At 39.0% G+C, this 27,330-nt stretch overlaps 1 protein-coding gene across 2 annotated transcripts in view; it reads left to right on the forward strand.

Annotated features, from left to right (window-relative positions):
- The first annotated feature begins 13,425 nt into the window (after positions 1–13,425).
- The window catches only part of rptor (regulatory associated protein of MTOR, complex 1), a 237,804-nt gene continuing 223,899 nt past the window's right edge, over positions 13,426–27,330 (forward strand). Inside the window, exons 1-2 of one of the 2 annotated variants that reach the window (XM_057844749.1) lie at positions 13,426–13,893; positions 21,254–21,425. In XM_057844749.1, coding sequence (XP_057700732.1) covers positions 21,261–21,425 — 165 coding nt within the window. In that variant the 5' untranslated portion in view covers positions 13,426–13,893; positions 21,254–21,260. The remainder of the gene's footprint in view (positions 13,894–21,253; positions 21,426–27,330) is intronic. The other variant, XM_057844750.1, reaches the window with a different exon arrangement.

Consider the following 27,330-nt stretch of genomic DNA (forward strand, 5'->3'; position numbering starts at 1 on the left):
TTGGAGGAAAAGCTGGGCTCAATTTTGGATTCCATATCCATGCCCGGATTTCGTAAAATAAGTTAAAAACAGCTGTCCGACCTAAAACAATAGAAATTATGTTGCCCAGTGTAACAAACAACTTTGGTTTTCAGTTTGTTGGTATAAAAAGCTCACTGGTATTTTGTTTTTACCATTATAGAATTAAGTACCCACTTTTTAAAAATCTGCCTGTCGAAGACATCCATCTATTTACTGTTTTATCCGCACAGTCCATTACCAGACCATAGCTGTTGTATAGTTGGACAAGCAGAATTAAAAGTTGTAGTATCAGCTGTAGTAGTACGAATGCTGAAAAGTGTTGTACAATAGTATCAACATTTAAAAAAAAGAAAGAAAGAAAATAAAAGGATAAGTTGCCTCCCTTCCGCACCTCTTTTAATGCACATTATGCTCCACGGGGGAGCATCGACGTGGGGCGGTGACTTGGTCAGGCTTGTAATAATTTATTTCAGAACTTGTGTAACACAACACGGCTACTGTCCACCGTATAAGAGAAAGTAAAAAATTGCCACTCTCTCTCATTCTGTCATCAGTCACACGGTGCGTTCAGGAACAGCATGCAAAACACAACTGCCACATTAGAACCTGATCTGTTACATTACCGTCACAGGCGGAGTTTGACTTTTGTGGCAGGGTGGCAAAACATGTTAATGACCCCGAAACGCAGTGTCAGCAGTAAAATTAACAAATTATATGCTCAGTTAGTAGCTTAGCCCATGCTCTTAAATACAGGCATCACTTGTGTGTGTGTGGGGGTAAGCGTGCGCGTTTTTCTGTCTTACGTAGAGGAGAAGTAGACACCGACTACTGCATTTCACGTAGATATCCTATTTACTGCCATGTTTTTTCCAGTCACTCACACCCTTGCGAAATGAATCACCGTATTCAGTTCGAAAATGCCGGCAAGCAAAACAGGAGACGGCATCCTTTTTGACTGAATATTCCAGGCAGGAATATTTATGATAATGCGTTGAAAATGAACGTTTTTTTTATTTTTTTATTTCCCATCATTCTTTAAGAGAATTCTTTATCAGGCTGCTTAGGACAGCTATGCTTTTGGCCAAGATCGGTGTCTATTGAATATGGTACGCCCAGTGGTAGTTCTGTTGTACAATAAGCATCTTTAGTGGGGGACACTGAAACTCTGCTCACCATTTTGCCGGTGCTATCCGGCGTTTCATGGTCTACATCTTCAATCCTTGGTTCTCACTCAGTAGTTGGTGTTGCTTTTGCAAGCTTAGGTTTGAAAAAAATTACGTCATTATCCGTCTTGCCTCTTTGTCCTCAGGTAGTTTTGGCTAAGTAAAGCAAATGACCATCTCCAAGGTGCTAGTTACATGATCTGTTTGAAAATTTATTTTGACCCATTATAAATATATTTTTTATTCATTTCATTCATTGTTGTTGTTTTATTTCTTTACAACTTTAATAGACAACATTTTACCGGCAAAGTCTTAATTTTAAATTCCCCCAGTCCCCCTTAATGTCCACGTATGACTATTGTTATTATTATCATTATTATGCCGATTTTTATTGATAATTTACGTATTTGTTTTGCTATGTGTAATTGCTATTGGTAATTGTACCAATAGCATTTATGAAGGCTTTAGCGCAGATTTTGGGGCTGTGGACCAAATTAATCGACTTATAATGTATTCTTATGGGAAAATCCCGCTCGGCATACGACCATTTAGACTTACAAAGCAGGTCCTGGAACAAATTAAATTCCTATACAGAGGTACCACTCAATGTTTATGGCTGTCGAGGTACTGTTTTTGTGCATATGTGTGTTTTTTTGTTTTGTTTTATATGCATAGGTGTTTTTTGCTTTGTTTCTTTATTTGTTTCACAGGGTGCTGTCCCATCATACATTATGGTCAAACAGGTTGTGAGTTTGATCTTGTGCAATATGTAATACATTCACAGTGGGGCAAATGCAATATGTAATACATTCACAGTGGGGCAAATAAGTATTTAGTCAACCACTAATTGTGCAAGTTCTCCCACTTAAAAATATTAGAGAGGCCTGTAATTGTCAACATAGGTAAACCTCAACCATGAGAGACAGAATGTGGAGAAAAAAACAGAAAATCACATTGTTTGATTTTTAAATAATTTATTTGCAAATCATGATGGAAAAAGTATTTGCTCAATACCAAAAGTTCATCTCAATACTTTGTTATGTACCCTTTGTTGGCAATAACGGAGGCCAAATGTTTTCTGTAACTCTTCACAAGCTTTTCACACACTGTTGCTGGTGTTTTGGCCCATTCCTCCATGCAGATCTCCCCTAGAGCAGTGATGTTGTGGGGCTGTTGTTGGGCAACATGGACTGTCAACTCCCTCCACAGATTTTCAATGGGGTTGAGATCTGGAGACTGGCTAGGCCACTCCAGGACCTTGAAATGCTTCTTAGGAAGCCACTCCTTTGTTGCCCTGGCTGTGTGTTTGGGATCATTGTCATGCTGAAAGACCCAGCCACATCTCATCTTCAATGACCTTGCTGATGGAAGGAGATTTTCACTCAAAATCTCTCGATACATGGCCCCATTCATTCTTTCCTTTACACAGATCAGTCGTCCTGGTCCCTATGCAAAAAGCAGCCCCAAAGCATGATGTTTCCACCCCCATGCTTCACAGTGGGTATGGTGTTCTTCGGATGAAATTCAGTATTCTTTCTCCTCCAAACACGCAAACCTGTGTTTCAACCAAAAAGTTCTATTTTGGTTTCATCTGACCATAACACATTCTCCCAGTCCTCTTCTGGAGCATCCAAATGCTCTCCAGCAAACCGCAGACGGGCCTGGACGTGTACTGGCTTTAGCAGGGGGACACGTCTGGCATTGCAGGATTTCAGTCCCTGCCGGGCATTGTGTTACTGATAGTAGCCTTTGTTACTGTGGTCCCAGCTCTCTGTAGGTCATTCACTAGGTCCCCCTGTGTGGTTCTGGGGTTTTTGGTCACCATTCTTGTTATCATTTTGACGCCCCGGGGTGAGATTTTGCATGGAGCCCCAGATCGAGGGAGATTATCAGTGGTCTTGTATGTCTTCCATTTTCTAATAATTGCTCCCACAGTTGATTTCTTTACACCAAGCATTTTACCTATTGCAGATTCAGTCTTCCCAGCCTGGTGCAGGTCTACAATTTTGTCTCTGGTGTCCTTCGACAGCTCTTTGGTCTTGGCCATAGTGGAATTTGGAGTGTGACTGACTGAGATTGTGGACAGTTGTCTTTTATACCGATATTGAGTTAAAACAGGTGCCATTAATTCAGCCAGAAATCTTGCTTGTTTGTAGGTGACCAAATACTTATTTTCCACTGTAATTTGGAAATAAATTCTTTAAAAATCAAACAATGTGATTTTCTGTTTTTTTCCCCACATTCTGTCTCTCATGGTTGAGGTTTACCCATGTTGACAATTACAGGCCTCTCTAATCTTTTCAAGTAGGAGAACTTGCACAATTGGTGGTTGATTAAATACTTATCTGCCCTACTGTACAAATATAACTATTGTGATTGAAAAACAATACAGTTAAAAATAGTGAAAAAAAAAAAAAAAAAACAGCGCAACTTTAAAGAACATCAGCTTGTCTTTATGAAATACAATGCAACATATTGATCACATCGTCAGTGTTTTTTCAATGCATTGTAAAACTGACTTGGAAACCGGCAAAATTGTGAAATTGATTATAGAGGTCTAATGGAGGACGATAATGGTATGGTCTACTGTACTGTCTTGTGCCCCAAAAATGTATGAAGAGGATGTTGTCTTGAAATATAAGAGCACAAAAAAAAAAGATACAGTGCTGCTCGAAAGTTTGTGAACCCCACAGCGATGGTCAGATTTTTTGTAAAAAAAACTAAAATAACCTTATTAAATGTTAAGTTATACCCAAATCCACAATACTGACATTCCAAATAATGGACTGAAACAAAAGAAATAGTTATATTGTCATTCTTTATTTAACAAAAGTGGTTGATTTAAGAAAAACTCAGATATCATGTGTGCAAAAGTATGTGAACCCCTTCAGTTAATAGGATATTGCGCCTCCTTTTGCAGAGATTACCTCAACCAAACGGTTTCTGTAGTGACTAATCAGCCTCTCACATCTACTTTGGGGGATTTTTGCCCATTCTTCCTTGCAGAACGCAGTCAGTTGAGAGAGGTTTGATGGGCGTCTGGCATGAACTGCTCGCTTCAGGTCCCGCCACAGCATTTCAATGGGATTTAGGTCAGGACTTTGACTGGGCCAGTCCAGAACACGAATCTTCTTCTTTTTCAGCCATTCCTTGGTTGTATTGCTGGAATGCTTTGGATCATTATCATGTTGCATGATCCACCTTCTGCCAAGCTTTAACTTCAAAACAGATGGCGTCAGGTTATGTTCTAGGATTTGACAATATTCCTCAGAATTCATGATTCCCTGGACTATGTGGAGTTGTCCAGGTCCTGAGGAGGAAAAGCAAGCCCAGATCTTGACATTCCCACCTCCATGCTTCACTGTTGGGAGAAGGTTCTTTTGGTGGTATGCAGTGTTGACTTTTCGCCAGACATGGCGGTTTTGGTTGTGACCAAACAGTTCAATTTTGCACCTACATCAGTTGATGAAAACTCTTTTTAATTTAGTCTCGACAACACAACTGTTAAAAAAACAAAAAAAAAACTACTGAATTGATTGATTAGGAAATCAGGTTGAAATAATAGAAAATTCCAAAATGTTGAGGGGGTTCACAAACTTTTGAGCAGCACTGTAGCACTGTGTGTCTACGTGCTTGTGTGCATGTATGTAAGTATGAAGCGCACAAATGCATGTCTTCATCTTTTGAACCACTTCCTGTTAATATCTCTTTTTTTCTTTGCTATGAAGCAATCAATCCTTGAAACAAAGATTTCCTCCTTCCGTCTCAGTCATGTTCCAGTTGTTCATGTCACCCTGTTCCCTAGAGTGTGGAAGATCTGAGGAAAAAGAATACTAATGTTCTCTTGCTTGTCCTGCCTTTGTTGCAGATGAGCCCAGCAGGGGCTCAACCTTTTACACACCTTAGATGAGATTAGTTCCACCAGTGATGTGACTCAACAGGCACAAACTCACCGCGATAGACCAATGAGTTTTTTTTTTTTTCAGATCAGATTGCAGCTCAGCCTTCAGTGAGGCAGGTCGAGAAGTCGTAGTGATGATTGCTGGACTAGTAAATGCATTGACAAGGATGTTATCAATCTCCATCCACTGGATGTAAAGATCTTATGTTTTTTGATGAATCCTGTTGTGATCTCTGTGGAGCTTATTGATTTATACTCCTGAGAACCTGTCTTGCCCTTGATTAAAGTCATCAAGACTCACAAGCAAATACTATGTACAGTATTTGCAGACCAGGAACAAACTGATAAACATGTTGATGGCACACTCCAATTAATGTACATGGATCTAGGAACTGTGACGGTGCACTGTCCGAGTTAAATCTTCTCATCGGGTTTCTTGTTACACCTAGGTGACACAGTGTATTTATTCTGTGATGTATGTACATTTCAAAAATAAACCTTTGGCTCCTACGGCTTAAAAAATGAGTGTGAAGTTTGACAGCAAAGGGTGTCGAGGAAATCTCATGTGTAAACTCGCTTTGTTCACCTGATTCAGGTGCTGTTAATTCGCACACAGAAATCAGTACTTTGGTGAAGAAAAAACCTGGGAAATCAAATTACCCATTGAAGCAGCTGATTAATTACGTTTCAGAGCAACTGAGGCAAAATGAGGTGCAATGCTGTTGATTCGTCATAACAACATAAGTTCCCCTATGGAAACTTGTGCCGCATCAAAATTATGCTCATTACATGTCTGGCATCAAAGCAGGAATTTAATATGAAGATTCAACAGAAGAGATGCAACATATTTAACAGAATATGCACTCATCTCATTTAAACTGACAGGGCTTATTCAAAATACAAAATTCTGGAAAAATTATCCATACCTTCATTATCTTTTATTTATCTTTTTTTTTTTTAATTAATGCTGCAACATAATTCTTCAGATACTGTTAGCATTGTTACTTATCCATATCATATACACTCATTTGGCAATGTTGTTTAGCACCTAAGGAATAGAATGTAGTGCAACTCTTTTACAGAATTTTTGTGGTTTTACTTCTTTTTTATTGTTCCTGTATTTTGGCACACTACAACAATGTCTTGAATTACCCCTCAGGGAAATGATGTTTTTTGTTTGAAGACGAAAAGGTTTGAATGCGATTGTGAATGGTTGTTTTTCTCTTTGTGCCTGCGATTGGATGACAAAAAGTTCAGCTTGTATCCCACCTACAGCACGTAGTCAGATGGGATGGAAAAGCAGTAAGGATAATAAATGAAGGTATAACTTTTTTTTCCATTCCAGGTGTAATGTGGCCCATTAGTGGAACCTCCCGAATAGGCATGTGCCGGTTTGAGATACTGACAGTATGATAACCTTAAGCAAAAAAAATAAAAAATAATCATGGTTTCACAGTATCACGGTATGGCTGTTACAGCTCTAAAATGTGTTACTTAAGATATCTGGGTTAAAAAAAAAATCCATTGAACAGGATTTTTATTTTTCAAAACATATTTGCAAATTAGAACATAAGTATAATGTTAGGTTAAAAAAATAAAAATAAAAAATAAAAAAAAAAATAATTGAAATATTCTTAATAATAAAAAAAAAATGCAGTCCCTTACGTGAGTGTAAACCCACAGCCACAGCTGAACATTATTGCCATCAGAACAAAATTAATTGAATTATTTTCCATAAAAAGCAGGTGTGTATGACTCGTATCACTTTTACATTATACACACTCATTCTCAACACAGACAGTTGTCAGAGAGAAAAAAACCCACCACGTTTTACCACCGCTAGGCACACTAAACATGCTGGAGTTAACTCTCGTAGCTGGTGGGAAATGTTCATGATAGTATTTACTAACTTTTAATTTTGTATAAGTGCGAAATCATATTGGAGGTGTTGCCTCCTCAGCAGCCACCCTCCGCAAACATGTTCTACATGTCGGTTGGCCCTCCTTCTCTCAGCCACGGCCGTCTGCAACTTTTCTGTAGCCGAAGTATTCCCATACCTGCGATTTCGTTTTCTTCGATGTGTGTGTGTGTGTGTGTGTGTGTGTGGGGGGAGGGGGTTCAGGAGTTTCACCTCCTCCAGCCATCGTGTAGCACAGCTGACTCACTGACACTGAGCAACAACCGGTGGGGAAGGGTTGAGCATTGCAGCTGGAAGCGAGGGATTTCTTCCTTTATTTTTGGGACATATAAAATAGCTAGTACCTTAGGGATGGTATGACGGAATTTTTTTGCGGTTTTGAAACCGTGACAGTTTCATACCACGGTATATCTTGAAACAGGTACTCGGCACATTTCTACTCCCAAGTGTGAGTAAGCAGCAGCAGCAGGTGAGTACGGTGGTTGAATTTGGTGTTACCTCTCTCACATATCAGAGTTCAACACTTCATGGCAAAGAAGTCTGTTGATCTGAAAATTAAAAGGAAATATAAGGGGAAAGTTATTAAGCATAAGCATTTGCTTTTCCCGTTTGATTTTTTTTTATGATTTGATGATGATGATGACAATGACAATAAATTTAAATTCAAAGTACAAGCTGAACACTGAGTATAGAGGTGGAGCGTGGCAGCCAAAACAATGTCAGGTTTAGCAGGACAGGTATTAAGATGGTGATGTAAAATAATGGGTGTTACCAGAGGTGGGTAGTCACGCGTTACATTTACTTGAGTAACTTTTTGAGAAAAATGTACTTTACAGTACTTTTTACTTTTACTTGAGTAGATTTGTGGAAAAGAAACAATACTCTTACTCCACTACTTTGGGCTACACGAGTTGTTACATTTTTCCTCTTATTCTACATATTGACTTTATTTTTGCCAGAGATGCCGACAGTGGCTCTCTGTTTCACGAATGAGACGTCGCAACGATAATCACATGACAGCATTATACCAATCAGAGGTAACAATGTTTTTTCTCCTCTAGAGGGCACTCATGCTCATGCTCTTTGGACACGTGATGTTTCATAGTGTTTTTCTGGTCTGAATTTGATTATTTTTATTTCATATTTTTGGCCTAATGTGATCATGTAATAGGTTATTTATTTATTTATTTATTGTCATTATCATCGGTATCATTGACAGTTGCAAAATGTGATATGATTAGCCCGAAGACAGAAAGAACCGAAGAAAGACAAGAGCTGACGGGAGAAGCATATGCTTATCAAGACCCGTTCCCCTGCAGCCAAGGACGCACAATCAAACATGGTAGAGTTGCATACATTACATTACATGAGCTTTTTTTTTTTTTTTTTTTTTCCCACATGAATTTTCCTCCCAAAAGTTATTGATTTGCCATAGCACTTAGGCAATGTTGGCGATTAGCGTGAGTTCATCGTGAAGGGAATAGGTACCGTTCTCGCACACACCATATAATTGTTTGCATTAGTACGACACATTCATCTAACTATAGTTTAGGCAGACTTCACTCCGTGCCCTTGAACACAGTAAAGTGAATCACCTTATCGGCGCTCATGAGGGGGAAAAGGAAAAATGGTACCGTTTCTCGTAGGCACCGTCTAACTGTTTGCATTACTCGAACACACGTAATATAATTAATCAGAGAATAGTATCATTTCTCATATTTACTGTAGGACTGCACTACTCTAACACACATAATGTAAAATAAATAGCACACCATAATTTAAAGAAACAGAATAAATACACAACGCCATCTTATCACAGAAGCCCAACGTGTGCGTCACGAGCAAGATTTACGCACCAACTCTGGCAATCAGTTCTCCCGACAACGAACAAGGACAAAGACCAGCGCGCTTTGTCCTAAAACAAGTAGCGCCAGCCCGGATAACAAAGTTGATAGCAGGCGCTAGTGACGTCAAGACCAGCGTCGGTCGCTGTGGCAACAGCATCCCATCCATGCACGAACCTAAACCGGCTACAGAGGGAAGGTCCCAAAAGCAATGCCCGGACACACCTTCGGCCCGGCCTCCTGCACCACAGACTTAAAAAACACTGGACACTGAGATAAGACAGATTTGCTGCTCGGAAACATTTTCTATGTAGCCTGGTTTTGGATCCAGAATTGTCCCCTTGTCGTCTGTTTTTGCCTTGTCTTTTGACCATTGTCGACGAATGAATTGTCAACCTGCTTACGGTGAGTCTTCTTCAAACTTTTGGAACATGGAGTCAGTACAAAGGGTTAACACAGGAACGCGCGGAGTTTTGCTTCCTCCCGGTTTGGCTTGCGGGGGCGGTAAGCAGCGGAGCACCATTTCCGTTCGACTGCCGCCGTTTCCGTGCAGCTTAGGCCGGGGGGACTAAATTCCAATAATCGATTAGGGTGATTGTCAGATTTGTGTTGGGAGGAATAGCCGAGGGGGTCATGGAAGCCCACCTCCGCCGCAATCCACTTAGGTGAGTTAGTCTTCATCCGCCCTGGCCTGGTTCCCGCAAGCTAGCCTTTCATGGTCCCGGATCGCCGTAATAATTTTCGTCACCATTTGAGCGGCGACATCACTTGATGCTGCTTGTTCCTTCTTCACCTGGGACAAATCATCACAGGCCTTGTTGACAGCGTTGCCGATGTTACGAGCAATCTCCATTGCTTCTTTATGTCGCCGCATCACTCTCACCGAGAAACGGTACATCCATAGGGCGCTAATAAGCTGCAGGAGGGCAAGCGCCAGCAGTGAGCCGAAAATGAAGAGGTCTTCCACATCCTCAATCTGAAGTGCCGACAAGCACATGGGCCTCCACTTCCCCCACCATCCTCCGTATATCCAGACGTGAAGATGTTGGCCGGACATGGGCGTTGGTTCGATGTAGGTCACATTGTTGAAAAAATTCTGTATAGTACAGTATACTAATAACAGTTCACATAGATGACGCGGTTGTGCTAATAAAAAAATATATATATTTTTTAAATCAGACATTGTAAGCAGTTACTCACAATGCTACTCATTACTAGAGTATTCTTTTCAACGAATACTTTTTTTTTTTTTTACTTGTATTTGAGTAAATTTTTGCATAACTACTTTTACTTTTAATTGAGTAATAATATTTAGAGGTAACACTACTCCTAAATAAACATTTTGGCTACTCTACCCACCTCTGGGTGTTAGCTAAAGTATTGTAACTTCAGGCCAAATTTGGATATTTCCACTTCTGGGTGAACTTACCTTTTTTGTCAGCAATTGAGCATTACATATGGTTTGAGGATACATGTTTCACAGCTAATAATTTTTAAGATTTTCAACACTAATAATAATAATAACACATTTTATTTCCAAGCGCCTTTTACGAAACTCAAGGACACTTTACAACCGAATATACAAGAGACACAAATAAAGTAAACAAAAACAGATCAAAAGCAAAGTCAGAGTAAATCAAAATAGTAGGAAAGAAATCATAACAATGAAGGCAAACCAGCTTACACGGTACAGACAGCAACTATAAATCACCGCAAGGCCGGCCTAGCCTATACACAGACTATGCAGCTGCCTAGGGCCCCTGACCACAAGGGGGCTCCCAATCTGGCAACCTCATTTTACACGTTGTTAATAGAGCATCGTGAATAATATGGCGCGCATTGCCATTTATCCATGCAAACATCCATTTTCTTGTCATTACATGTCATTTGGGGTGAGAAGTTTGAAGCATGCAGTCCAACAAAATATGATTAATAAAGAAAATATGGACGTATGGGTTGGATTGCATGTATGGGTTTCACAGTACACTGTGACGAAATGGTTGGCCAAAAATATGGCCCCCTTGGCATTATTTTGCTTAGGGCCCCCAAATGGCCTGGGCCGGCCCTGAGTCACCGTATAAAAGTAAAACATTATCAAGAGCTAAAGTGAAAATAATGGCTTATAAAAAAACAAAACTAAACTCTCAGACATATAGAAGAAAAATATTCCAATGACAGAAATGTTATTTATTTGTTTAAAGAATGCAAAAGAATAGAATAGGAAACAATATTGATAGTAAGCAATGTTTTATCTTTAGACCCTCCTCACTTCTACATAAAATAGAATCTTACATTTAATGTTGCACAGAAGGCACATTTTATTTTCTCAACATCAGGAAATTTCCCCCTTTATATGTTAGTTGGTAGATACAGTGCTGGCCAAAAGTATTGGCACCCCTGCAATTCTGTCATATAATGCTCAATTTCTCCCAGAAAATGATTGCAATTACAAATGCTTTGGTAGTAATATCTTTATTTATTTTGCTTGCAATAAAAAAAAAAACACAAAAGAGAATGAAAAAAAAAATCATTATCATTTTACACAAAACTCCAAAACTGGGCCGAACAACAGTATTTGCACCCTCAGCCTAATACATGGTAGCACAACCTTTAGACAAAATAACTGCGAACAACCGCTTCCTGTATCCATCAATGAGTTTCTTACAATGCTCTGCTGGAATTTTAGACCATTTTTCTTTGGCCAACTGCTCCAGGTCTCTGAGATTTGAAGAGTGTTTTCTCCAAACTGCCATTTTCAGATCTCTCCACAGGTGTTTGATGGGATTCAGGCCTGGACTCATTGCTGGCCACTTTAGAAGTCTCCAGTGCTTTCTCTCAAACCATTTTCTAGTGCTTTTTGAAGTGTGCTTTGGGTCATTGTCCTGCTGGAAGACCCATGACCTCTGAGGGGGATCCAGCTTTTTAACACTAGGCCCTACATCAGGGGTGGCCAACCCTGGTCCTCAAGAGCCGCAATCCAGCTTGTTTTCCATGTCTCCCTCCTCCAACACACCTGAATCAAATTATCAGGATTTTTATCAGGCAACTACAGAGCTTGCTGATGAGCTGATCATTTGATTCAGGTGTGTTAAAGGAAGGAGACACGGAAAACAAGCTGGATTGCGGCTCTCGAGGACGAGGGTTGGCCACCCCTGCCCTACTTTATGCTGCAAAATTTTTTTGGTAGTCTTCAGACTTATTAATGCCATGCACACGGTCAAGCAGTCCAGTGCCAGAGGCAGCAAAACAACCCCAAAACATCAGGGAACCACCGCCATGTTTGACTGTGGGGACCATGTTTTCTTTGAAGGCCTTGTTGTTTTCTTGTAAACTCTATGTTGATGCGTTTCACCAAAAAGCTCTACTTTTGTCTCATCTGACCAGAGAACATTCTTCAAAAACTTTTTTGGCTTTCTCAGGTAAGTTTTTGGCAAATTCCAGCATGGGTTTGTTTATGTCTCTGGGTCAGAAGTGGGGTCTTCCTGGGTATCCTATCATAGAGTCCCTTTTCATTTAGATGCCGACGGATGGTACGAGTTGACACTGTTGTACCTTCGAACTGCAGGACAGCTTGAACTTCTTTGGATGTTAGTCGAGGTTCTTTATCCAAAATCTCTCATCAATTTTTCTCTTCCGTCCACATATAGGGAGGTTAGCCACAGTGCCATGGGCTTTACAGTTATTGTTGAGACTAAGCACGGTAGACACAGGAACATTCAGGTCTTTGGAGTGTGACTTGTAGCCTTGAGATTGCCCATGCTTCCTTACAATTTTGCTTCTCAAGTCCTCAGAAAGTTCTTTGGTCTTCTTTCTTTTCTCCATGCTCAATGTGGTACGCACAAGGACACAGGACAGCGGTTGAGTCAACTTTAATCCATTTTAACTGGCTGCAAGTGTGATTTAGTTATTGCCACCTTTTGTTATGTGCCATATGTAAGTAACAGGTGCTGTTAATTACACAAATTGGAGAAGCATCACATGATTTTTCAAAGGGTGCCAATACGTTTGTCTGGCCCATTTTTGGAGTTTTTTTGTAAAATGATAATGATTGTATTTCTTTTTCCATTCTGTTTTGTGTTTTTTCATTGTAAGCAAAATAAACAAAGATATTACTACCAAAGCATTTGTAATTGCAATAATTTTCTGGGAGAAATTGAGCATTATCTGACAGAATTGTAGTGGTGCCAATACTTTTGGTCAGCACTCCACATTGTGTAAAAGTTGCAAATGTAATGTCCCTGATTTAGTTTGTCATGAATCATTTTGTAAGGACGAGTTCATAATATTCATGAATTGAGCACCCGCCTTCCCTACCCCCAAAAGTCTCAATAATTACTTTTCCTGTTATGTTCGTTATTGCCTTTATTTACACAAAATACCGTATTATTATTATTTTCTAAACTCATTGGCTGCCAATCCAGTTTGACTGGGGAGGTGGCAGCAATCGAACGATCAATCGCCGTCAATGGCAGTAAAACACGATCACTAAATGTAAATGGAATCGATGTATTTTACAGTCAACAGCAGTTAATGAGTTAATGTTTCACTGCTTGGAGCACAGGAATAGTGACGTTTCATGACGGGCTCGCACAAACAGTGCATTGTGGGTCGAACCCAAGATGGCTGCGCCCTTGCAGGAGTGCTGATGAAGTGCTTCTGTGGTGGATTTCTCTGGATTGGGTGCTATTTTCGTGAAATACAGTTCCCATAATCGCCTGATAGCGACCCGGTTTGTGGCAGAGGATAACCCGAACCGATTCATTGTTAAGTGTGTGCGGTGGCTCGCGTGGCTGTGGCAGACTGTCCGAGTGAAGATGGGCCTCATCTCCAGCCCCTTCCCATAGCGAAGAGCCGTGGGGAAAGGAGCCACAGTTTCCCCTGCAAACACGCGCCCATTCAGCTTGGATTTGACGGGTTTGACATACTCTACAGACTGTGGACGCTGTCTTACAATTTTCTCACCGGGATTGTCTGTGCGACGGTCTCTGTCATTGTCCGAAGACGAAGAGCCTCTCCAGCACGGGTCGATAGCCCCTCCACAACAAGGTCTGCACACGTCCGCACGCTTCGTGGTCAATTCTGCACAACTCTTTATGTTGCAACCCTAAGCTCACGTAATCATTGACAGCGAGATCTAGCCAGTGAAGCTCGCTTATGTAGCTAAAATGTGGCGAGTCACTAGTCCCACATGTAAGACTCGTTGGTATTGACTTCAAGTGTAAACAGTTTTACTTTGCCAAAGTAAAACATTGTATTTTTAGTATTTACCCAAAGCAGGGGTGAAAACACTGATGTATGTGTGACAACAAGGCTGTTACTATTATTTAGGTACGATTTTAGGTGAATGCGTTTGGGCTAGGTACTGCCTACTCATAATAAGGTAGGGTGATTTTGAATTGACAATCATAATAAAATAAAATTGAATTCATATGCTGTAAATTTGAAATTCAATTCAGTTCTTCCACAACCTTGTAGAGGTCAGGAAAATGGATTATTTGGAATATTTTTACTCCGTTTTGATGTTTGCATGGATTATTGAGGAATGCAAACTAATAATTTGTTTAGGGCTGCAGCAGTTATGGAATATTTTAGTAATCGAGTATTCTACTGAAAATTCAATCGATTAATCGAGTAATTGGATAAATATTTTGTTTTTAGGTAAAGTAAAAAATATATACACTTCAGAAAACACGATATTTCACCTAATATTGAGCCATTTTTAGACAGTGTCTTTATTTTAGATGTACATTGTTGAAAACAGCCAACAATTGCATCCCAGATGTGTCTAGAAAAAAAAAACAACAGATTCACTACTTCCAAAAATCTAAGATCTAATTAAAAATATTCATATTTCTTACCTAAAAACAGGGGTGCTGGAAGTCTCTCACAGCAAGGTGTGCTGAGGATTTTTTTTTTTTTTTTTAGTTTTTCCCATCCAAAAATAGCAATTTCTGTCCAAATTTGTCGTGCTCACGCGTCCCCTCCATACAAGATGTGCACAATGGCAGTACACACGTATACCGGATAGTTTACTACTGGGCTACTACAAAGACGGCATTCTTTTTCACCTAGAGTGTGTTTGAGTTTTTGTACTGGAAATAAAAGCGCCCATTTGTTATAATTCAAATCCCAACAGCTAGAAGGTTCAATGACACACGAACACATTTGAAAACTACAAGGGCTAATAAGCCTAAGTTTAACACCCCCTTTTCACAACACTCAAATAAATTGTACATGAAGATCCAACAGCGCTCTGCAACAGCAACAGCAAACAATAGTATGGCTACAATGCAAGCATGTCTTACCTATCTGAAGACGCCAAAGGACAATCATCTTCATTTTCGACCTCAAATTGAATTTGAGAAAATTCTGCTGCTTTTGCAAAGAAAAAAATCCCTAATTTGTTTTTGTGCCATGTTAATGCCTCCTCCGTCAACAGTTTACTTTTCTGTTGCAATAGCGCCTTATTCAACGTGACCCGGTTTCAAGCAAGGTGTCAGGTGGTGTTATTAACAAGAAAACCCCCCGAATGTATTTAATCCCAAAAGTTAAATACACTATTGTTCCTATATGTTTTGTTTATTTTTAACTAAAAAAGTAATTAATCAAAACAACTTTTTCTCTCCAAAATCACGGGGTGTGCAGCACCCCACTTCCCGCGCCACTGTCTAAAATTGTCATTACGCTTGATAACACACATCACTGAAAAGTTTGGTGTTTTTCCCTATGTGTTTCAATTGAATTTCCATTTGTGTCAGGCTATTTTTAAGTTAAGTTTTAGCTTTAAGTCAATATTGTAAGTCCTGATAGGATATTTTGAGTTTTCATAATAAATGTATGATACTTGCTATAATGGGCACATTAGGCACCAGTGCTACTTGGCGTTTTATCCATCAATGACTACCGAACTAAAATTGACAGTTAGCTTTATTATGTTTTTATTTTACACCCTCTTCAATCTACAGCGCTGTGTTTTTACTGATTAAATAAAGCCTGTATGAAAGACACGTTAGCCACGCATCGACAGCAGTCATGATCAAGAAAAACCTAGCCCTCCGCAGGTCTAACGTTATGTTAGCAAGGTACAGTAACGTTAATGTTATTTATTAGCGCTACGTTAACTTAATTTTACCTTGTCCCGAGTATCGCTCCTCCACTCTCGGAGTAAACGTGGTGCTTTCGGTGGAACGGGGGCGTCGCCGGGGCCGGGCGGGGGTAGTGTTATACAAGTGCTGTCTTACAGTGAATATACGAAACGGTGTTCACCTTGGTCTCCAGCTTGAAATGCTCCCACACTTTTGACATTTTCTGCATTTTCTTAGTGTCTTTCATTTCGCTTTGGTCGGCTTCTTCGTCGATACCTCTATATTCATGCGTGGTTGCAATATATCCGCCGCCTCTCCCTTCTTCCTCTACGCATGTGACGTCAGCGCGTAGTGCCACATTAAAAGTAGCCTGGGCAAAACATCATGCTTGGAGCTGGCAAAATTAAACGATTCGTCGGGGTGGAGAAAATTCCTCGATTAATTTTTAAAATTGAGTTATTCAAATTATCGTATTATAGTAATCGTTTCACAGGCATGAAAATCACTCACCTTTTGGCGAAATTTGCCGTTTTGAAGTCAAAAGGCGTGACCTACGTGAATTGTGTAGATCTGAGGAGAATTTTTTTAAGGGGGTGGGGGGTAGTAATTCCATCTAACTAACTAACGACATGTTTTATTGAAGTTGCTAAACCTGTCGCAATATGCAATGAGTCCATTTGTCGCAAGGTGATAATTTTCACGGCTGCGTTTTATCACCGTGTGCGTGTAGAGAACATATGAGACTCCAGTTCATTTTACAGATGTTTATTGGTAATCAACACGCCGTACAATTACAGTTCAGACATTCAAAATAAGGAAACACATGTATATTAAACACTGTACACGTTAACATTGCTACATTGAGACTAATATGGAAAAAAAGACAACCTACTTTAGCCTGCTATAAAACATTGGCAGTCTTGTCCAAAACGCAAACTTGCGGTTAAAAGGTGACACTTCAAACATTAAACATTGCGGGTTAACAGCATTTGCAAATGAAAAAGTTAAAAGAAAAAAAATCAAGCGACACCAATGACAAGTGCTTTTTTGCGGAGCGTGAAGCTGTTAGCGGTTTAGCGAAAGTACTTCCGGTGAACATATCAAAATAAAAGCACGCCACGTTCATATAAAAAAACGATTTCTGGAGTTAATCCCCGATACGTCAGAATTAATACTGTAATATGTAAATACTATAATAGTACAGAATTCAGATTTTACACTAAGAATAGCTTTAAAATGATACCCTTTTTGAAAAGTATGATTGGCAATGAATATTAAAATTCTTATAATATTGTATATAGTAGTATACTATAATAATAATGCCATTTTTTTCAAAATGGTTTTTAATAATGTTGGAAAGGCGAAGTCAGTGTTCTGAATCTTTTTACATTGCATTCTTTTGCACTGGTAAATGCTATCAACATTTGACTTCATTGTTTATGCGTTATTAATTATTATTTACATGTTTATTTGTACTTTAAAGAATTTAAATGTTTTTGTGACTTAATAAGCGTCGACAAAAATTTCATTGCTAAATTAGTAAAAAGTCGACTAATCGTAAAAATAGTCGGCTGACTAATCGGGAGAAAATTAGTCGTTTGGGACAGCCCTACCGGAACATATTTCCTCCACACCCTTCTCACCTTTTGAAACCCTGACCCGTTTTCATGCCTGGTTTCAGCAATAAATTTGTTGTTCTGTTGTATTCTAATAAATCTTTTTAATGAGGGTCTATCCAAATTAGGGGTACCAAGGTAATTTGTGATCTACACCACATAGCAGAAATGTTTTTTTGATATGACTGTGATGTCACATTTTCATATTGTTACCTAGACCAAAAAAAAAAAAGGGGGAGATATATTAATGGCTTTGACATCAGAAATTGTTTAAGTGCTATTCAATTGGTTTTAATAAATGGTTCATTGCAATATCGCAATATCATCAAAGTTGAATTTAAAGCATGGAGCAGCATGCCAGCAAAGTTCTTCAGCTGTCGCCCAAATGGGGGCCAGGACGCCAGACTAACTTTTCCGTTGTTGTTTTGTTTAAATACTAAGCGTACAATAGTTCCTAACCCGAAAATGTTACAGCACAAGTAGAAAATTTAGGGCAGCACAATCCAAACTACCTTGTGAATATTCTTTTCTACATTTAACATAAAAATAACAGAAATATACTGTACTTAGTGTAAAGCGCTTTGAGCGCCTTGAAAGGTGGAAAAGCGCTATATAAGTATAACACCATATACCATTTACCATTTGGTCATTCTAGTCCACTCTAGTGCCTCCCTTTTGGCAATTTCAGTAAAGGTTTCAGCTTGTGACATGCATTAGACAAACATGAGTTACTTTTGTGGGCTATGTAAAAAGATGCAATGGCCTTGAGATTGACACGTGTGTAAAAAAAAAAAAAATAAAAAATAAAAAATCAATACATATGTGAGCATTATACTAAATAGGGGTGTGCCATCTTAGGCACACCACGATTTGATTCGATTATTGAACGATGGTCACGGTATTGACGATGATCACGGTTATCATGATTATCGATGCATCGTACACGACAAAATAATAAAGTAGCCAAACAAAATTATGTCTATTATTTATTTAAAATATCTAATGATTCAACAGGAATGATGGAAACATGCCCATACAACTAAAAGCTGCCCTTAAACTGCCTTTTTTTTTTTTTACAAGAAAGTGCAAAAACACGAACCATTTTAAAGGCTGTACTTGTTTCTTTCGACAATACAATACAATTTACACAGGTGGAATGAATTCCACATTTTCTGGAAACAAAATGTCTTTAGAAATAAGACTTCTTTTAACCAATATACTTTGTTTTCACAGATATCTGTACTATTTTGCATATTTGTAGTGTTACCGCTGTAATTAATTATGGTTTTACACATTCTGCATATGAAATACACGTCAGGGAATTGGCTAATTAGCTTAGAACCCAGTGCTAACTGTTAACATCTCAAAAACAACAACAATAAAGGCTAAACAGTACAAGAGGGTTCGTTTACTCACCTCTTATATACGGGTAGGCCTGTCTCGATAACAAATTTTAGTGTGGTTTAGTGTGGTAGTGTGGTAATTTATCTCATAAATTATTGCGTTATGCGATATTATTGCGCCCCCACCACAATTTTTTTTAAAACCAATTTACAATAACACAGTGAGAATACAGTATATATTGATAGATAATGTACACCCATTTGAACGTGATAAATATTTATTCTTAAATTCAAAAATACTTTTTAAGAAATCACAACTAAAAACAATAGACCATGCCTCTTAAGTAAAAGACAACAATATTAATACTGCACAGAAACACAGAATAAATAAAATGTGTTTTTCAAGAAAAAAAAAATGCACTTAATAACACGTATTTAGGCAAATGAAAACTTTCCCCCTCATAGCTTTTGCAATAGTGTTCCATAGGGATGGAAAGATACCGTTAAGTCACGGTTCGATGTGATTTTCGATACGGGGGACATGATTTTCGATCAGATTCAATACATTTCCTGATCTGAAAAAGAAAATAACATTCATTCATATTGTATTTTTTGTTTCGTTTTTTTTTTTTTTTTTTTTTGCTAACGAGCAAAAACTAAATTGCCATCATATAAACATGCATTTTAGTGCATAATATTAAATGCTTACTTCTTAGTGATCTGAAGAAATTTTGTATAAAAGTGCTGAGAACAATCTTTACTGTTTGTAAAGTGAGGCGGGGCACACTGTTAATTGCTACAGCTCTCTTAGAAGCTAAGTTTACTACATGAGCAAGACATCCTATTTGTGGTCCGAATCCATCTGTGTCACGTACTGAATTAACAATATTTGCAACATTATCTATAGTCACTGGTATGGATTGATTTGGTCTTCTTAACTTCCCTTCAGTCATGGCAGTTTATAATTCATCAATGTAGTCTATGGACTACGTGTCCCATAATTACTCTGGGCTCACGTAGCCAATGGCATGGGACATGGCACATCTAGTTTGCTATTTCATGATATCCAGTGTGTTCGCGCATTAAAAAAGTTAGCAAACGTTACGTAAAAGTTACGTCTGCTCATGACTGCACAACAACAGCATATGACAATCGACTTTCATAAACAGGACGAGTTTGAAGCACAGCGCTCTTAATTTGCCACTCAATGTTCATCATGTCCATTCAGCTGTCCGTTGTCAAAGCGAGGTTGTTCGTAGCAGCCTAGTTGGTAACAATGTTTTGGTGGACTTCGTTGTAAATATCTGGTGTTGTGCCGAAAAATAGCCGCCCCGCGGGAAATGTCACGCCTGACGGGAGCGCCCACACGTCACCAACACCGGCACGCCGGAGATGGTCCACAGTCAATCCGGAGCACTGACGCGGCCGGTATACGTTGAACAATAGGATATAATGGGAACGATTGGCTCGGGCACTATTTTTTGCCGGACCTGGAACGAAGATGCATTTTGCGCAGTTGGTAACAAGGAATCCGAACTTTTAACAGCACGTCTGCCGCACGCGCGCACGCACGTCCACGCGAGGCAATAAATTGCAGCGGAAAAATTAACGCCTTCATTTTTATTTATCGTGCGATAAATGGAGTTCTTGCATATTGCGACAGGCTTACACACGGGTCTTAGCAACACACTCAGGACATTTTTCAATTGACATGACTTGAAACTACTGCTGGACAGCTGAAAGACAAGAGCAACGAACAATCTCCCTTCCCCTCTTGCTCTAAAAAATAACTTGCGCACAGAAGCGCGACTGCCGGGGTCCTGCCTGTCTCATACACAAATTTATTTTCCAGTCTTTTGAAAAGAAGTAAATCTCTCGCTCAGTAACCGGCAGGATCCATCATGACGTCGTGCGTGCGTCCATTAAAGGTGTCCGAGCGGTGGACTTGTCTTGAATTTCGTTCCGCTATGAGCGGCTGTCATAAAGTTATGAGGGAAAATCATCGTTTTTGAATTGTAATCGAATCGTCACGTGTCGAATCGCGATGCAACTCATTATCGATTTTTTTTGGAACTCCCTAAATACTAAGTGTGCCTTTTTCTGTTGTTACATTCTACCTTCTTACTTAATCCGTGCGCATTCTTTTGACCACTTTCTTGTGCATTTGCATTAGGCACTGAATACCACAAACTGCTCAGAAGTCTGACACTGTTGAGCTACCACCTCTCTAGCTCAGTACTGTCACCCAAGGCATCTCAAATATGCTCTGACATTTCTGTGACCCTGAATGAGAAGCTTCAAATGGAAGGACAGGATGTTTAGTGAGATTTGTGTTAACAAAATACACCGTTCTACCTTGAAGGATCCTGATGAAAATGGATGCAGACTTGCTACACTCACCAGCTGTGGGCTTTGCTGAGGAGGAGGCCGACATGAATGATTGGGAGCTACCCCTGGCCTTCATGAAGAAACGGCACTCAGAAAAGATAGAGGGATCTAAAGCACTTGCGCAGAGCTGGAGGATGAAAGACAGAGTAAGTACCTTCTTTTCTTCCCTCAAAATAAGTTCTGTGTTGTGGTGTGCGGCTTAAGGTGTTCCTTGTAATACAGTTACTGTACAGTATGTAAAATACATACATTTGGTAAGGGGGAAAGTGAGTGTGGATTGATGTGTTTGTACGTACCATGTGATTGGTGATCCAAAGTCAACTGGGAATAAGGACCAGCTCACCAGCAGCTTTTGAAAATATGTTAAAATGGAATCTTGTTTGCTCATTGTCTTGACACACCCTTAACTTTGTTTCCTAATGTTAGTATTCCTGAGGCTGCATTTGTGAGACATAAATGATTCCACACAGTCAAAGAAAACGATTCTAAGATGGTGTAATATAATTTTAATCTAAGACAAATAAATAAATAAATAAATGAATAAATAAATTAGGGCTGTCAAAATTATCGTGTTAACGAGCGGTAATTAATTTTTTTGATTAATCCCGTTAAAATATTTGACGCAATTAATGCACAAATGCCCTGCTCAAACAGATTAAAATGACAGCACAGTGAAAGGTGTACTTGTTGTGTTTTTCGGAGTTTTGCCGCCCTCTGCTGGCGCTTGGGTGTGACTGATTTTATAGGCTTCAGCACCCATGAGCATTGTGTAAGTAATTATTGACATCAACAATGGAGGGCTACTAGTTTATTTTGTGATTGAAAATTTTACAAATTTTATTAAAACGAAAATATGAAGAGGGTTTTAATATAAAATTTCTATAACTTGTACTAACATTTATCTTTTAAGAACTACTAGTCTTTCTATCCATGGATCGCTTTAACAGAATGTTAATAATGGTAATGCCATCTTGTTGATTTATTGTTATAATAAAGAAATACAGTACTTATGTACCGTATGTATCCATCCATCTTGTGTCTTATCTTTCCAATCCAACAATAATTTACAGAAAAATATGGCATATTTTATAGATGGTTTGCATTGCGATTAATTGCGATTAATTAATTTTTAAGCTGTAATTAACTCGATTAAAAATTTTAATCGTTTGGCACCCCTAAAATAAATATACATATATATACACAGTATATATGTATACTGTATTTAGTAGGGATGTTGCGATTGCATATTTTTGCACCCAAGTCCGAGTCACCTGATTTTGACAATCTGCAGAGTCCCGATTCGATACCGAAATATAGTTAAAAAACAAACAAAAAAATTAAACAAGTTTTAAAACATACAGTGCTGCTCGAAAGTTTGTGAACCCCACAGCGATGGTCAGATTTTTTGTAAAAAAAACTAAAATAACCTTATTAAATGTTAAGTTATACCCAAATCCACAATACTGACATTCCAAATAATGGACTGAAACAAAAGAAATAGTTATATTGTCATTCTTTATTTAACAAAAGTGGTTGATTTAAGAAAAACTCAGATATCATGTGTGCAAAAGTATGTGAACCCCTTCAGTTAATAGGATATTGCGCCTCCTTTTGCAGAGATTACCTCAACCAAACGGTTTCTGTAGTGACTAATCAGCCTCTCACATCTACTTTGGGGGATTTTTGCCCATTCTTCCTTGCAGAACGCAGTCAGTTGAGAGAGGTTTGATGGGCGTCTGGCATGAACTGCTCGCTTCAGGTCCCGCCACAGCATTTCAATGGGATTTAGGTCAGGACTTTGACTGGGCCAGTCCAGAACACAAATCTTCTTCTTTTTCAGCCATTCCTTGGTTGTATTGCTGGAATGCTTTGGATCATTATCATGTTGCATGATCCACCTTCTGCCAAGCTTTAACTTCAAAACAGATGGCGTCAGGTTATGTTCTAGGATTTGACAATATTCCTCAGAATTCATGATTCCCTGGACTATGTGGAGTTGTCCAGGTCCTGAGGATGAAAAGCAAGCCCAGATCTTGACATTCCTGCCTCCATGCTTCACTGTTGGGAGAAGGTTCTTTTGGTGGTATGCAGTGTTGACTTTTCGCCAGACATGGCGGTTTTGGTTGTGACCAAACAGTTCAATTTTGCACCTACATCAGTTGATGAAAACTCTTTTTAATTTAGTCTCGACAACACAACTGTTAAAAAAACAAAAAAAAACTACTGAATTGATTGATTAGGAAATCAGGTTGAAATAATAGAAAATTCCAAAATGTTGAGGGGGTTCACAAACTTTTGAGCAGCACTGTATTACTGTGCCACCTTGATGCCTTCATCATGTGATCTATTTCTAAACAAGAATAACGCAGAAAAATGCTTGTCTTTATTAAATACTTCATTGAGTGAGTCAACTCAAATCCACTCCGCTGCTGAGAACAGCCTCTCAATTACACAGTGAGTTACCATAGCACACAACCGCAAGTGTGTAACAAGCTAAACGATGATTGACAGATTTGCGCCTGTGATCGTAAAGCTACCAAGCTTTTCTGGCAAGATCAAATTTACAAACCTGTCAATCATCTTTAACTTAGTAGCAAACTCCATTGCACTGCTGACCAAGAAAAGCAGCAGTACGAGCATGAAGCAGCGAAACATAAATATATATTTTTAATTAAAAATCCGATCCTTTTCACCGGATTCCGATCGTCTGAAAAATGGTGTGATCTGCCCGATTTCCGATCACGTGATCGGATTGGGACATCCCAAGTACAAATTAAAAAAAAAAAAAAAATTAAAAACTGATTTTATTGTCTGCGTTCTGCGTCCAATTGTTTTTCATGCATCACTCACTGCACTGGTTGGTAAGGGGATTGAGAGAAATTGAGTGATCAGGATGGAATTGACGCTGGGATTCCCAGCATGCTTTGCAATGGCCTCTCTTAAAGAGTTCATATTTACATGTTTGTTTGAGTAGTTCTTTCCTAATAGAAGTGGAAGTGGATATACCGGTATGTGTTCACCACCTCGTCTTTAAAAGAAATAAAAAAATGTTTGACTTTTGTTGTATTTACTTACCATATGATTTTATAGAAGTACCAGACCAAGTGCACTTTACATTGATAATATATCCCATAATTTTCAGACTAAAGGTGCCACTTTATACGCCTGCTTTGAACCATGTGGTTTGTAGTCCAGTGTGGCGATTTTATGGAATTTTTACAGGTTAATGAGCTGCATTTCTTGGTGGAAATAACCCATAATGCATGTAAACGGCTGTGGCTTAAGGTCGAGTGTGGCCTATATGTGAAAAAAAGTGTTGTTGTGTTTTTTGTGGGAAATATGTAGATGTGGCTTATGGTCAAATGCCCCTTTTGATAAAAAAAAAAATAAAATATATATATATATATATATATATATATATATATATATATACAGTGCCTTGCAAAAGTATTCGGCCCCCTTGAACCTTGCAACCTTTCGCCACATTTCAGGCTTCAAATATAAAGATATAAAATTTTAATTTTTTGTCAAGAATCAACAACAAGTGGGACACAATCGTGAAGTGGAACAAAATTTATTGGATAATTTAAACTTTTTTAACAAATAAGAAACTGAAAAGTGGGGCGTGCAATATTATTCGGCCCCCTTGCGTTAATACTTTGTAGCGCCACCTTTTGCTCCAATTACAGCTGCAAGTCGCTTGGGGTATGTTTCTATCAGTTTTGCACATCGAGAGACTGACATTCTTGCCCATTCTTCCTTGCAAAACAGCTCGAGCTCAGTGAGGTTGGATGGAGAGTGTTTGTGAACAGCAGTCTTCAGCTCTTTCCACAGATTCTCGATTGGATTCAGGTCTGGACTTTGACTTGGCCATTCTAACACCTGGATACGTTTATTTTTGAACCATTCCATTGTAGATTTGGCTTTATGTTTTGGATCATTGTCCTGTTGGAAGATAAATCTCCGTCCCAGTGTCAGGTCTTGTGCAGATACCAACAGGTTTTCTTCCAGAATGTTCCTGTATTTGGCTGCATCCATCTTCCCGTCAATTTTAACCATCTTCCCTGTCCCTGCTGAAGAAAAGCAGGCCCAAACCATGATGCTGCCACCACCATGTTTGACAGTGGGGATGGTTTGTTCTGGGTGATGAGCTGTGTTGCTTTTACGCCAAACATATCGTTTTGCATTGTGGCCAAAAAGTTCAATTTTGGTTTCATCTGACCAGAGCACCTTCTTCCACATGTTTGGTGTGTCTCCCAGGTGGCTTGTGGCAAACTTTAAACGAGACTTTTTATGGATATCTTTGAGAAATGGCTTTCTTCTTGCCACTCTTCCATAAAGGCCAGATTTGTGCAGTGTACGACTGATTGTTGTCCTATAGACAGACTCTCCCACCTCAGCTGTAGATCTCTGCAGTTCATCCAGAGTGATCATGGGCCTCTTGGCTGCATCTCTGATCAGTTTTCTCCTTGTTTGAGAAGAAAGTTCGGAAGGACGGCCGGGTCTTGGTAGATTTGCAGTGGTCTGATGCTCCTTCCATTTCAATATGATGGCTTGCACAGTGCTCCTTGAGATGTTTAAAGCATGGTAAATCTTTTTGTATCCAAATCCGGCTTTAAACTTCTCCACAACAGTATCTCGGACCTGCCTGGTGTGTTCCTTGGTTTTCATAATGCTCTCTGCACTTTAAACAGAACCCTGAGACTATCACAGAGCAGGTGCATTTATACGGAGACTTGATTACACACAGGTGGATTCTATTTATCATCATCGGTCATTTAGGACAACATTGGATCATTCAGAGATCCTCACTGAACTTCTGGAGTGAGTTTGCTGCACTGAAAGTAAAGGGGCCGAATAATATTGCACGCCCCACTTTTCAGTTTTTTATTTGTTAAAAAAGTTTAAATTATCCAATAAATGTTGTTCCACTTCACGATTGTGTCCCACTTGTTGTTGATTCTTGACAAAAAAATTAAATTTCATATCTTTATGTTTGAAGCCTGAAATGTGGCGAAAGGTTGCAAGATTCAAGGGGGCCGAATACTTTTGCAAGGCACTGTATATATTGGCAATCACTATTTTTATTACACCTTGAGAACAAAAATATGTTTCTATATGGAATGTCATTCCTTTGCTGTTCTTGGCTGTTCTACAGTTTTAGACTTTTAATTGCTAGAGGTGATATAAGACAGAAAGTGAGAGAGGGCTGTAAATGTCTTTGAGTTTTTGCTGTTGCAGGCATGTGTGCACACAAACACTATAAGCATTGCTTTCACAGTATGAAGGTGTAGTTAGTGACAGGTTCCACAATTGCATTACTTATTGGTTAAAATGAGTTATTTTTCTCTCTTTGTTGTGTGTGGGTTTTTGCTGTTATGGTCTTCATGTCATGCATTCCATGTGCACTGTGTGTGCGGTCACTGCGCTTGCCATGTAATTACTATTTAGGTTTCAGCTATAGGAGGAAGTCAGGCTTTATAGCTGCAGCCTGCAGATGATGCTTGACTTGAAGCAAACAAAAAATACATCATAGTTGAAGCATAAGAAACACGCACACAGCAGTATTATTGATAGCAATAATATTGATTCATAATGTGATCAGATTGCAGAACTGAGTAGAATTTTCATGTTTATGATTTTTGTCCAGCAAAGTAGAATTTGTTTTTTGTTTCTTTTCCTTGTCAAGCACTCAGAATTAGCATAAAATAACATTGTTGCAATGTTGGCCTATGAACTTGGACTTTGACCTATATACTGTAAGATATATTAATGAAGATTTCTTGCATAGAAGCTAGACTAAGCCTGTTGTGATATGCAATAAGTCAATCTCACGGTAAATGAAAAAGATCAGTAACTTTCCCGGTTGCGATTTATCACCTTGTGCATGCATTTGCGCGTGCACTCGTGACACGTACTTGTTAAAACTTCGCCCATTGATGGCATATGAGACACCGTAGAAATAAAGTTCAGACATACAATATAAAAAAACACATACATTACACATTGTACAGCGTTAGCATTTCTACACATTGTACAGCGTTAGCATTT

The sequence above is a fragment of the Corythoichthys intestinalis genome, chromosome 8 (genome assembly GCF_030265065.1).
Source record: "Corythoichthys intestinalis isolate RoL2023-P3 chromosome 8, ASM3026506v1, whole genome shotgun sequence".
NCBI lineage: Eukaryota > Metazoa > Chordata > Actinopteri > Syngnathiformes > Syngnathidae > Corythoichthys > Corythoichthys intestinalis.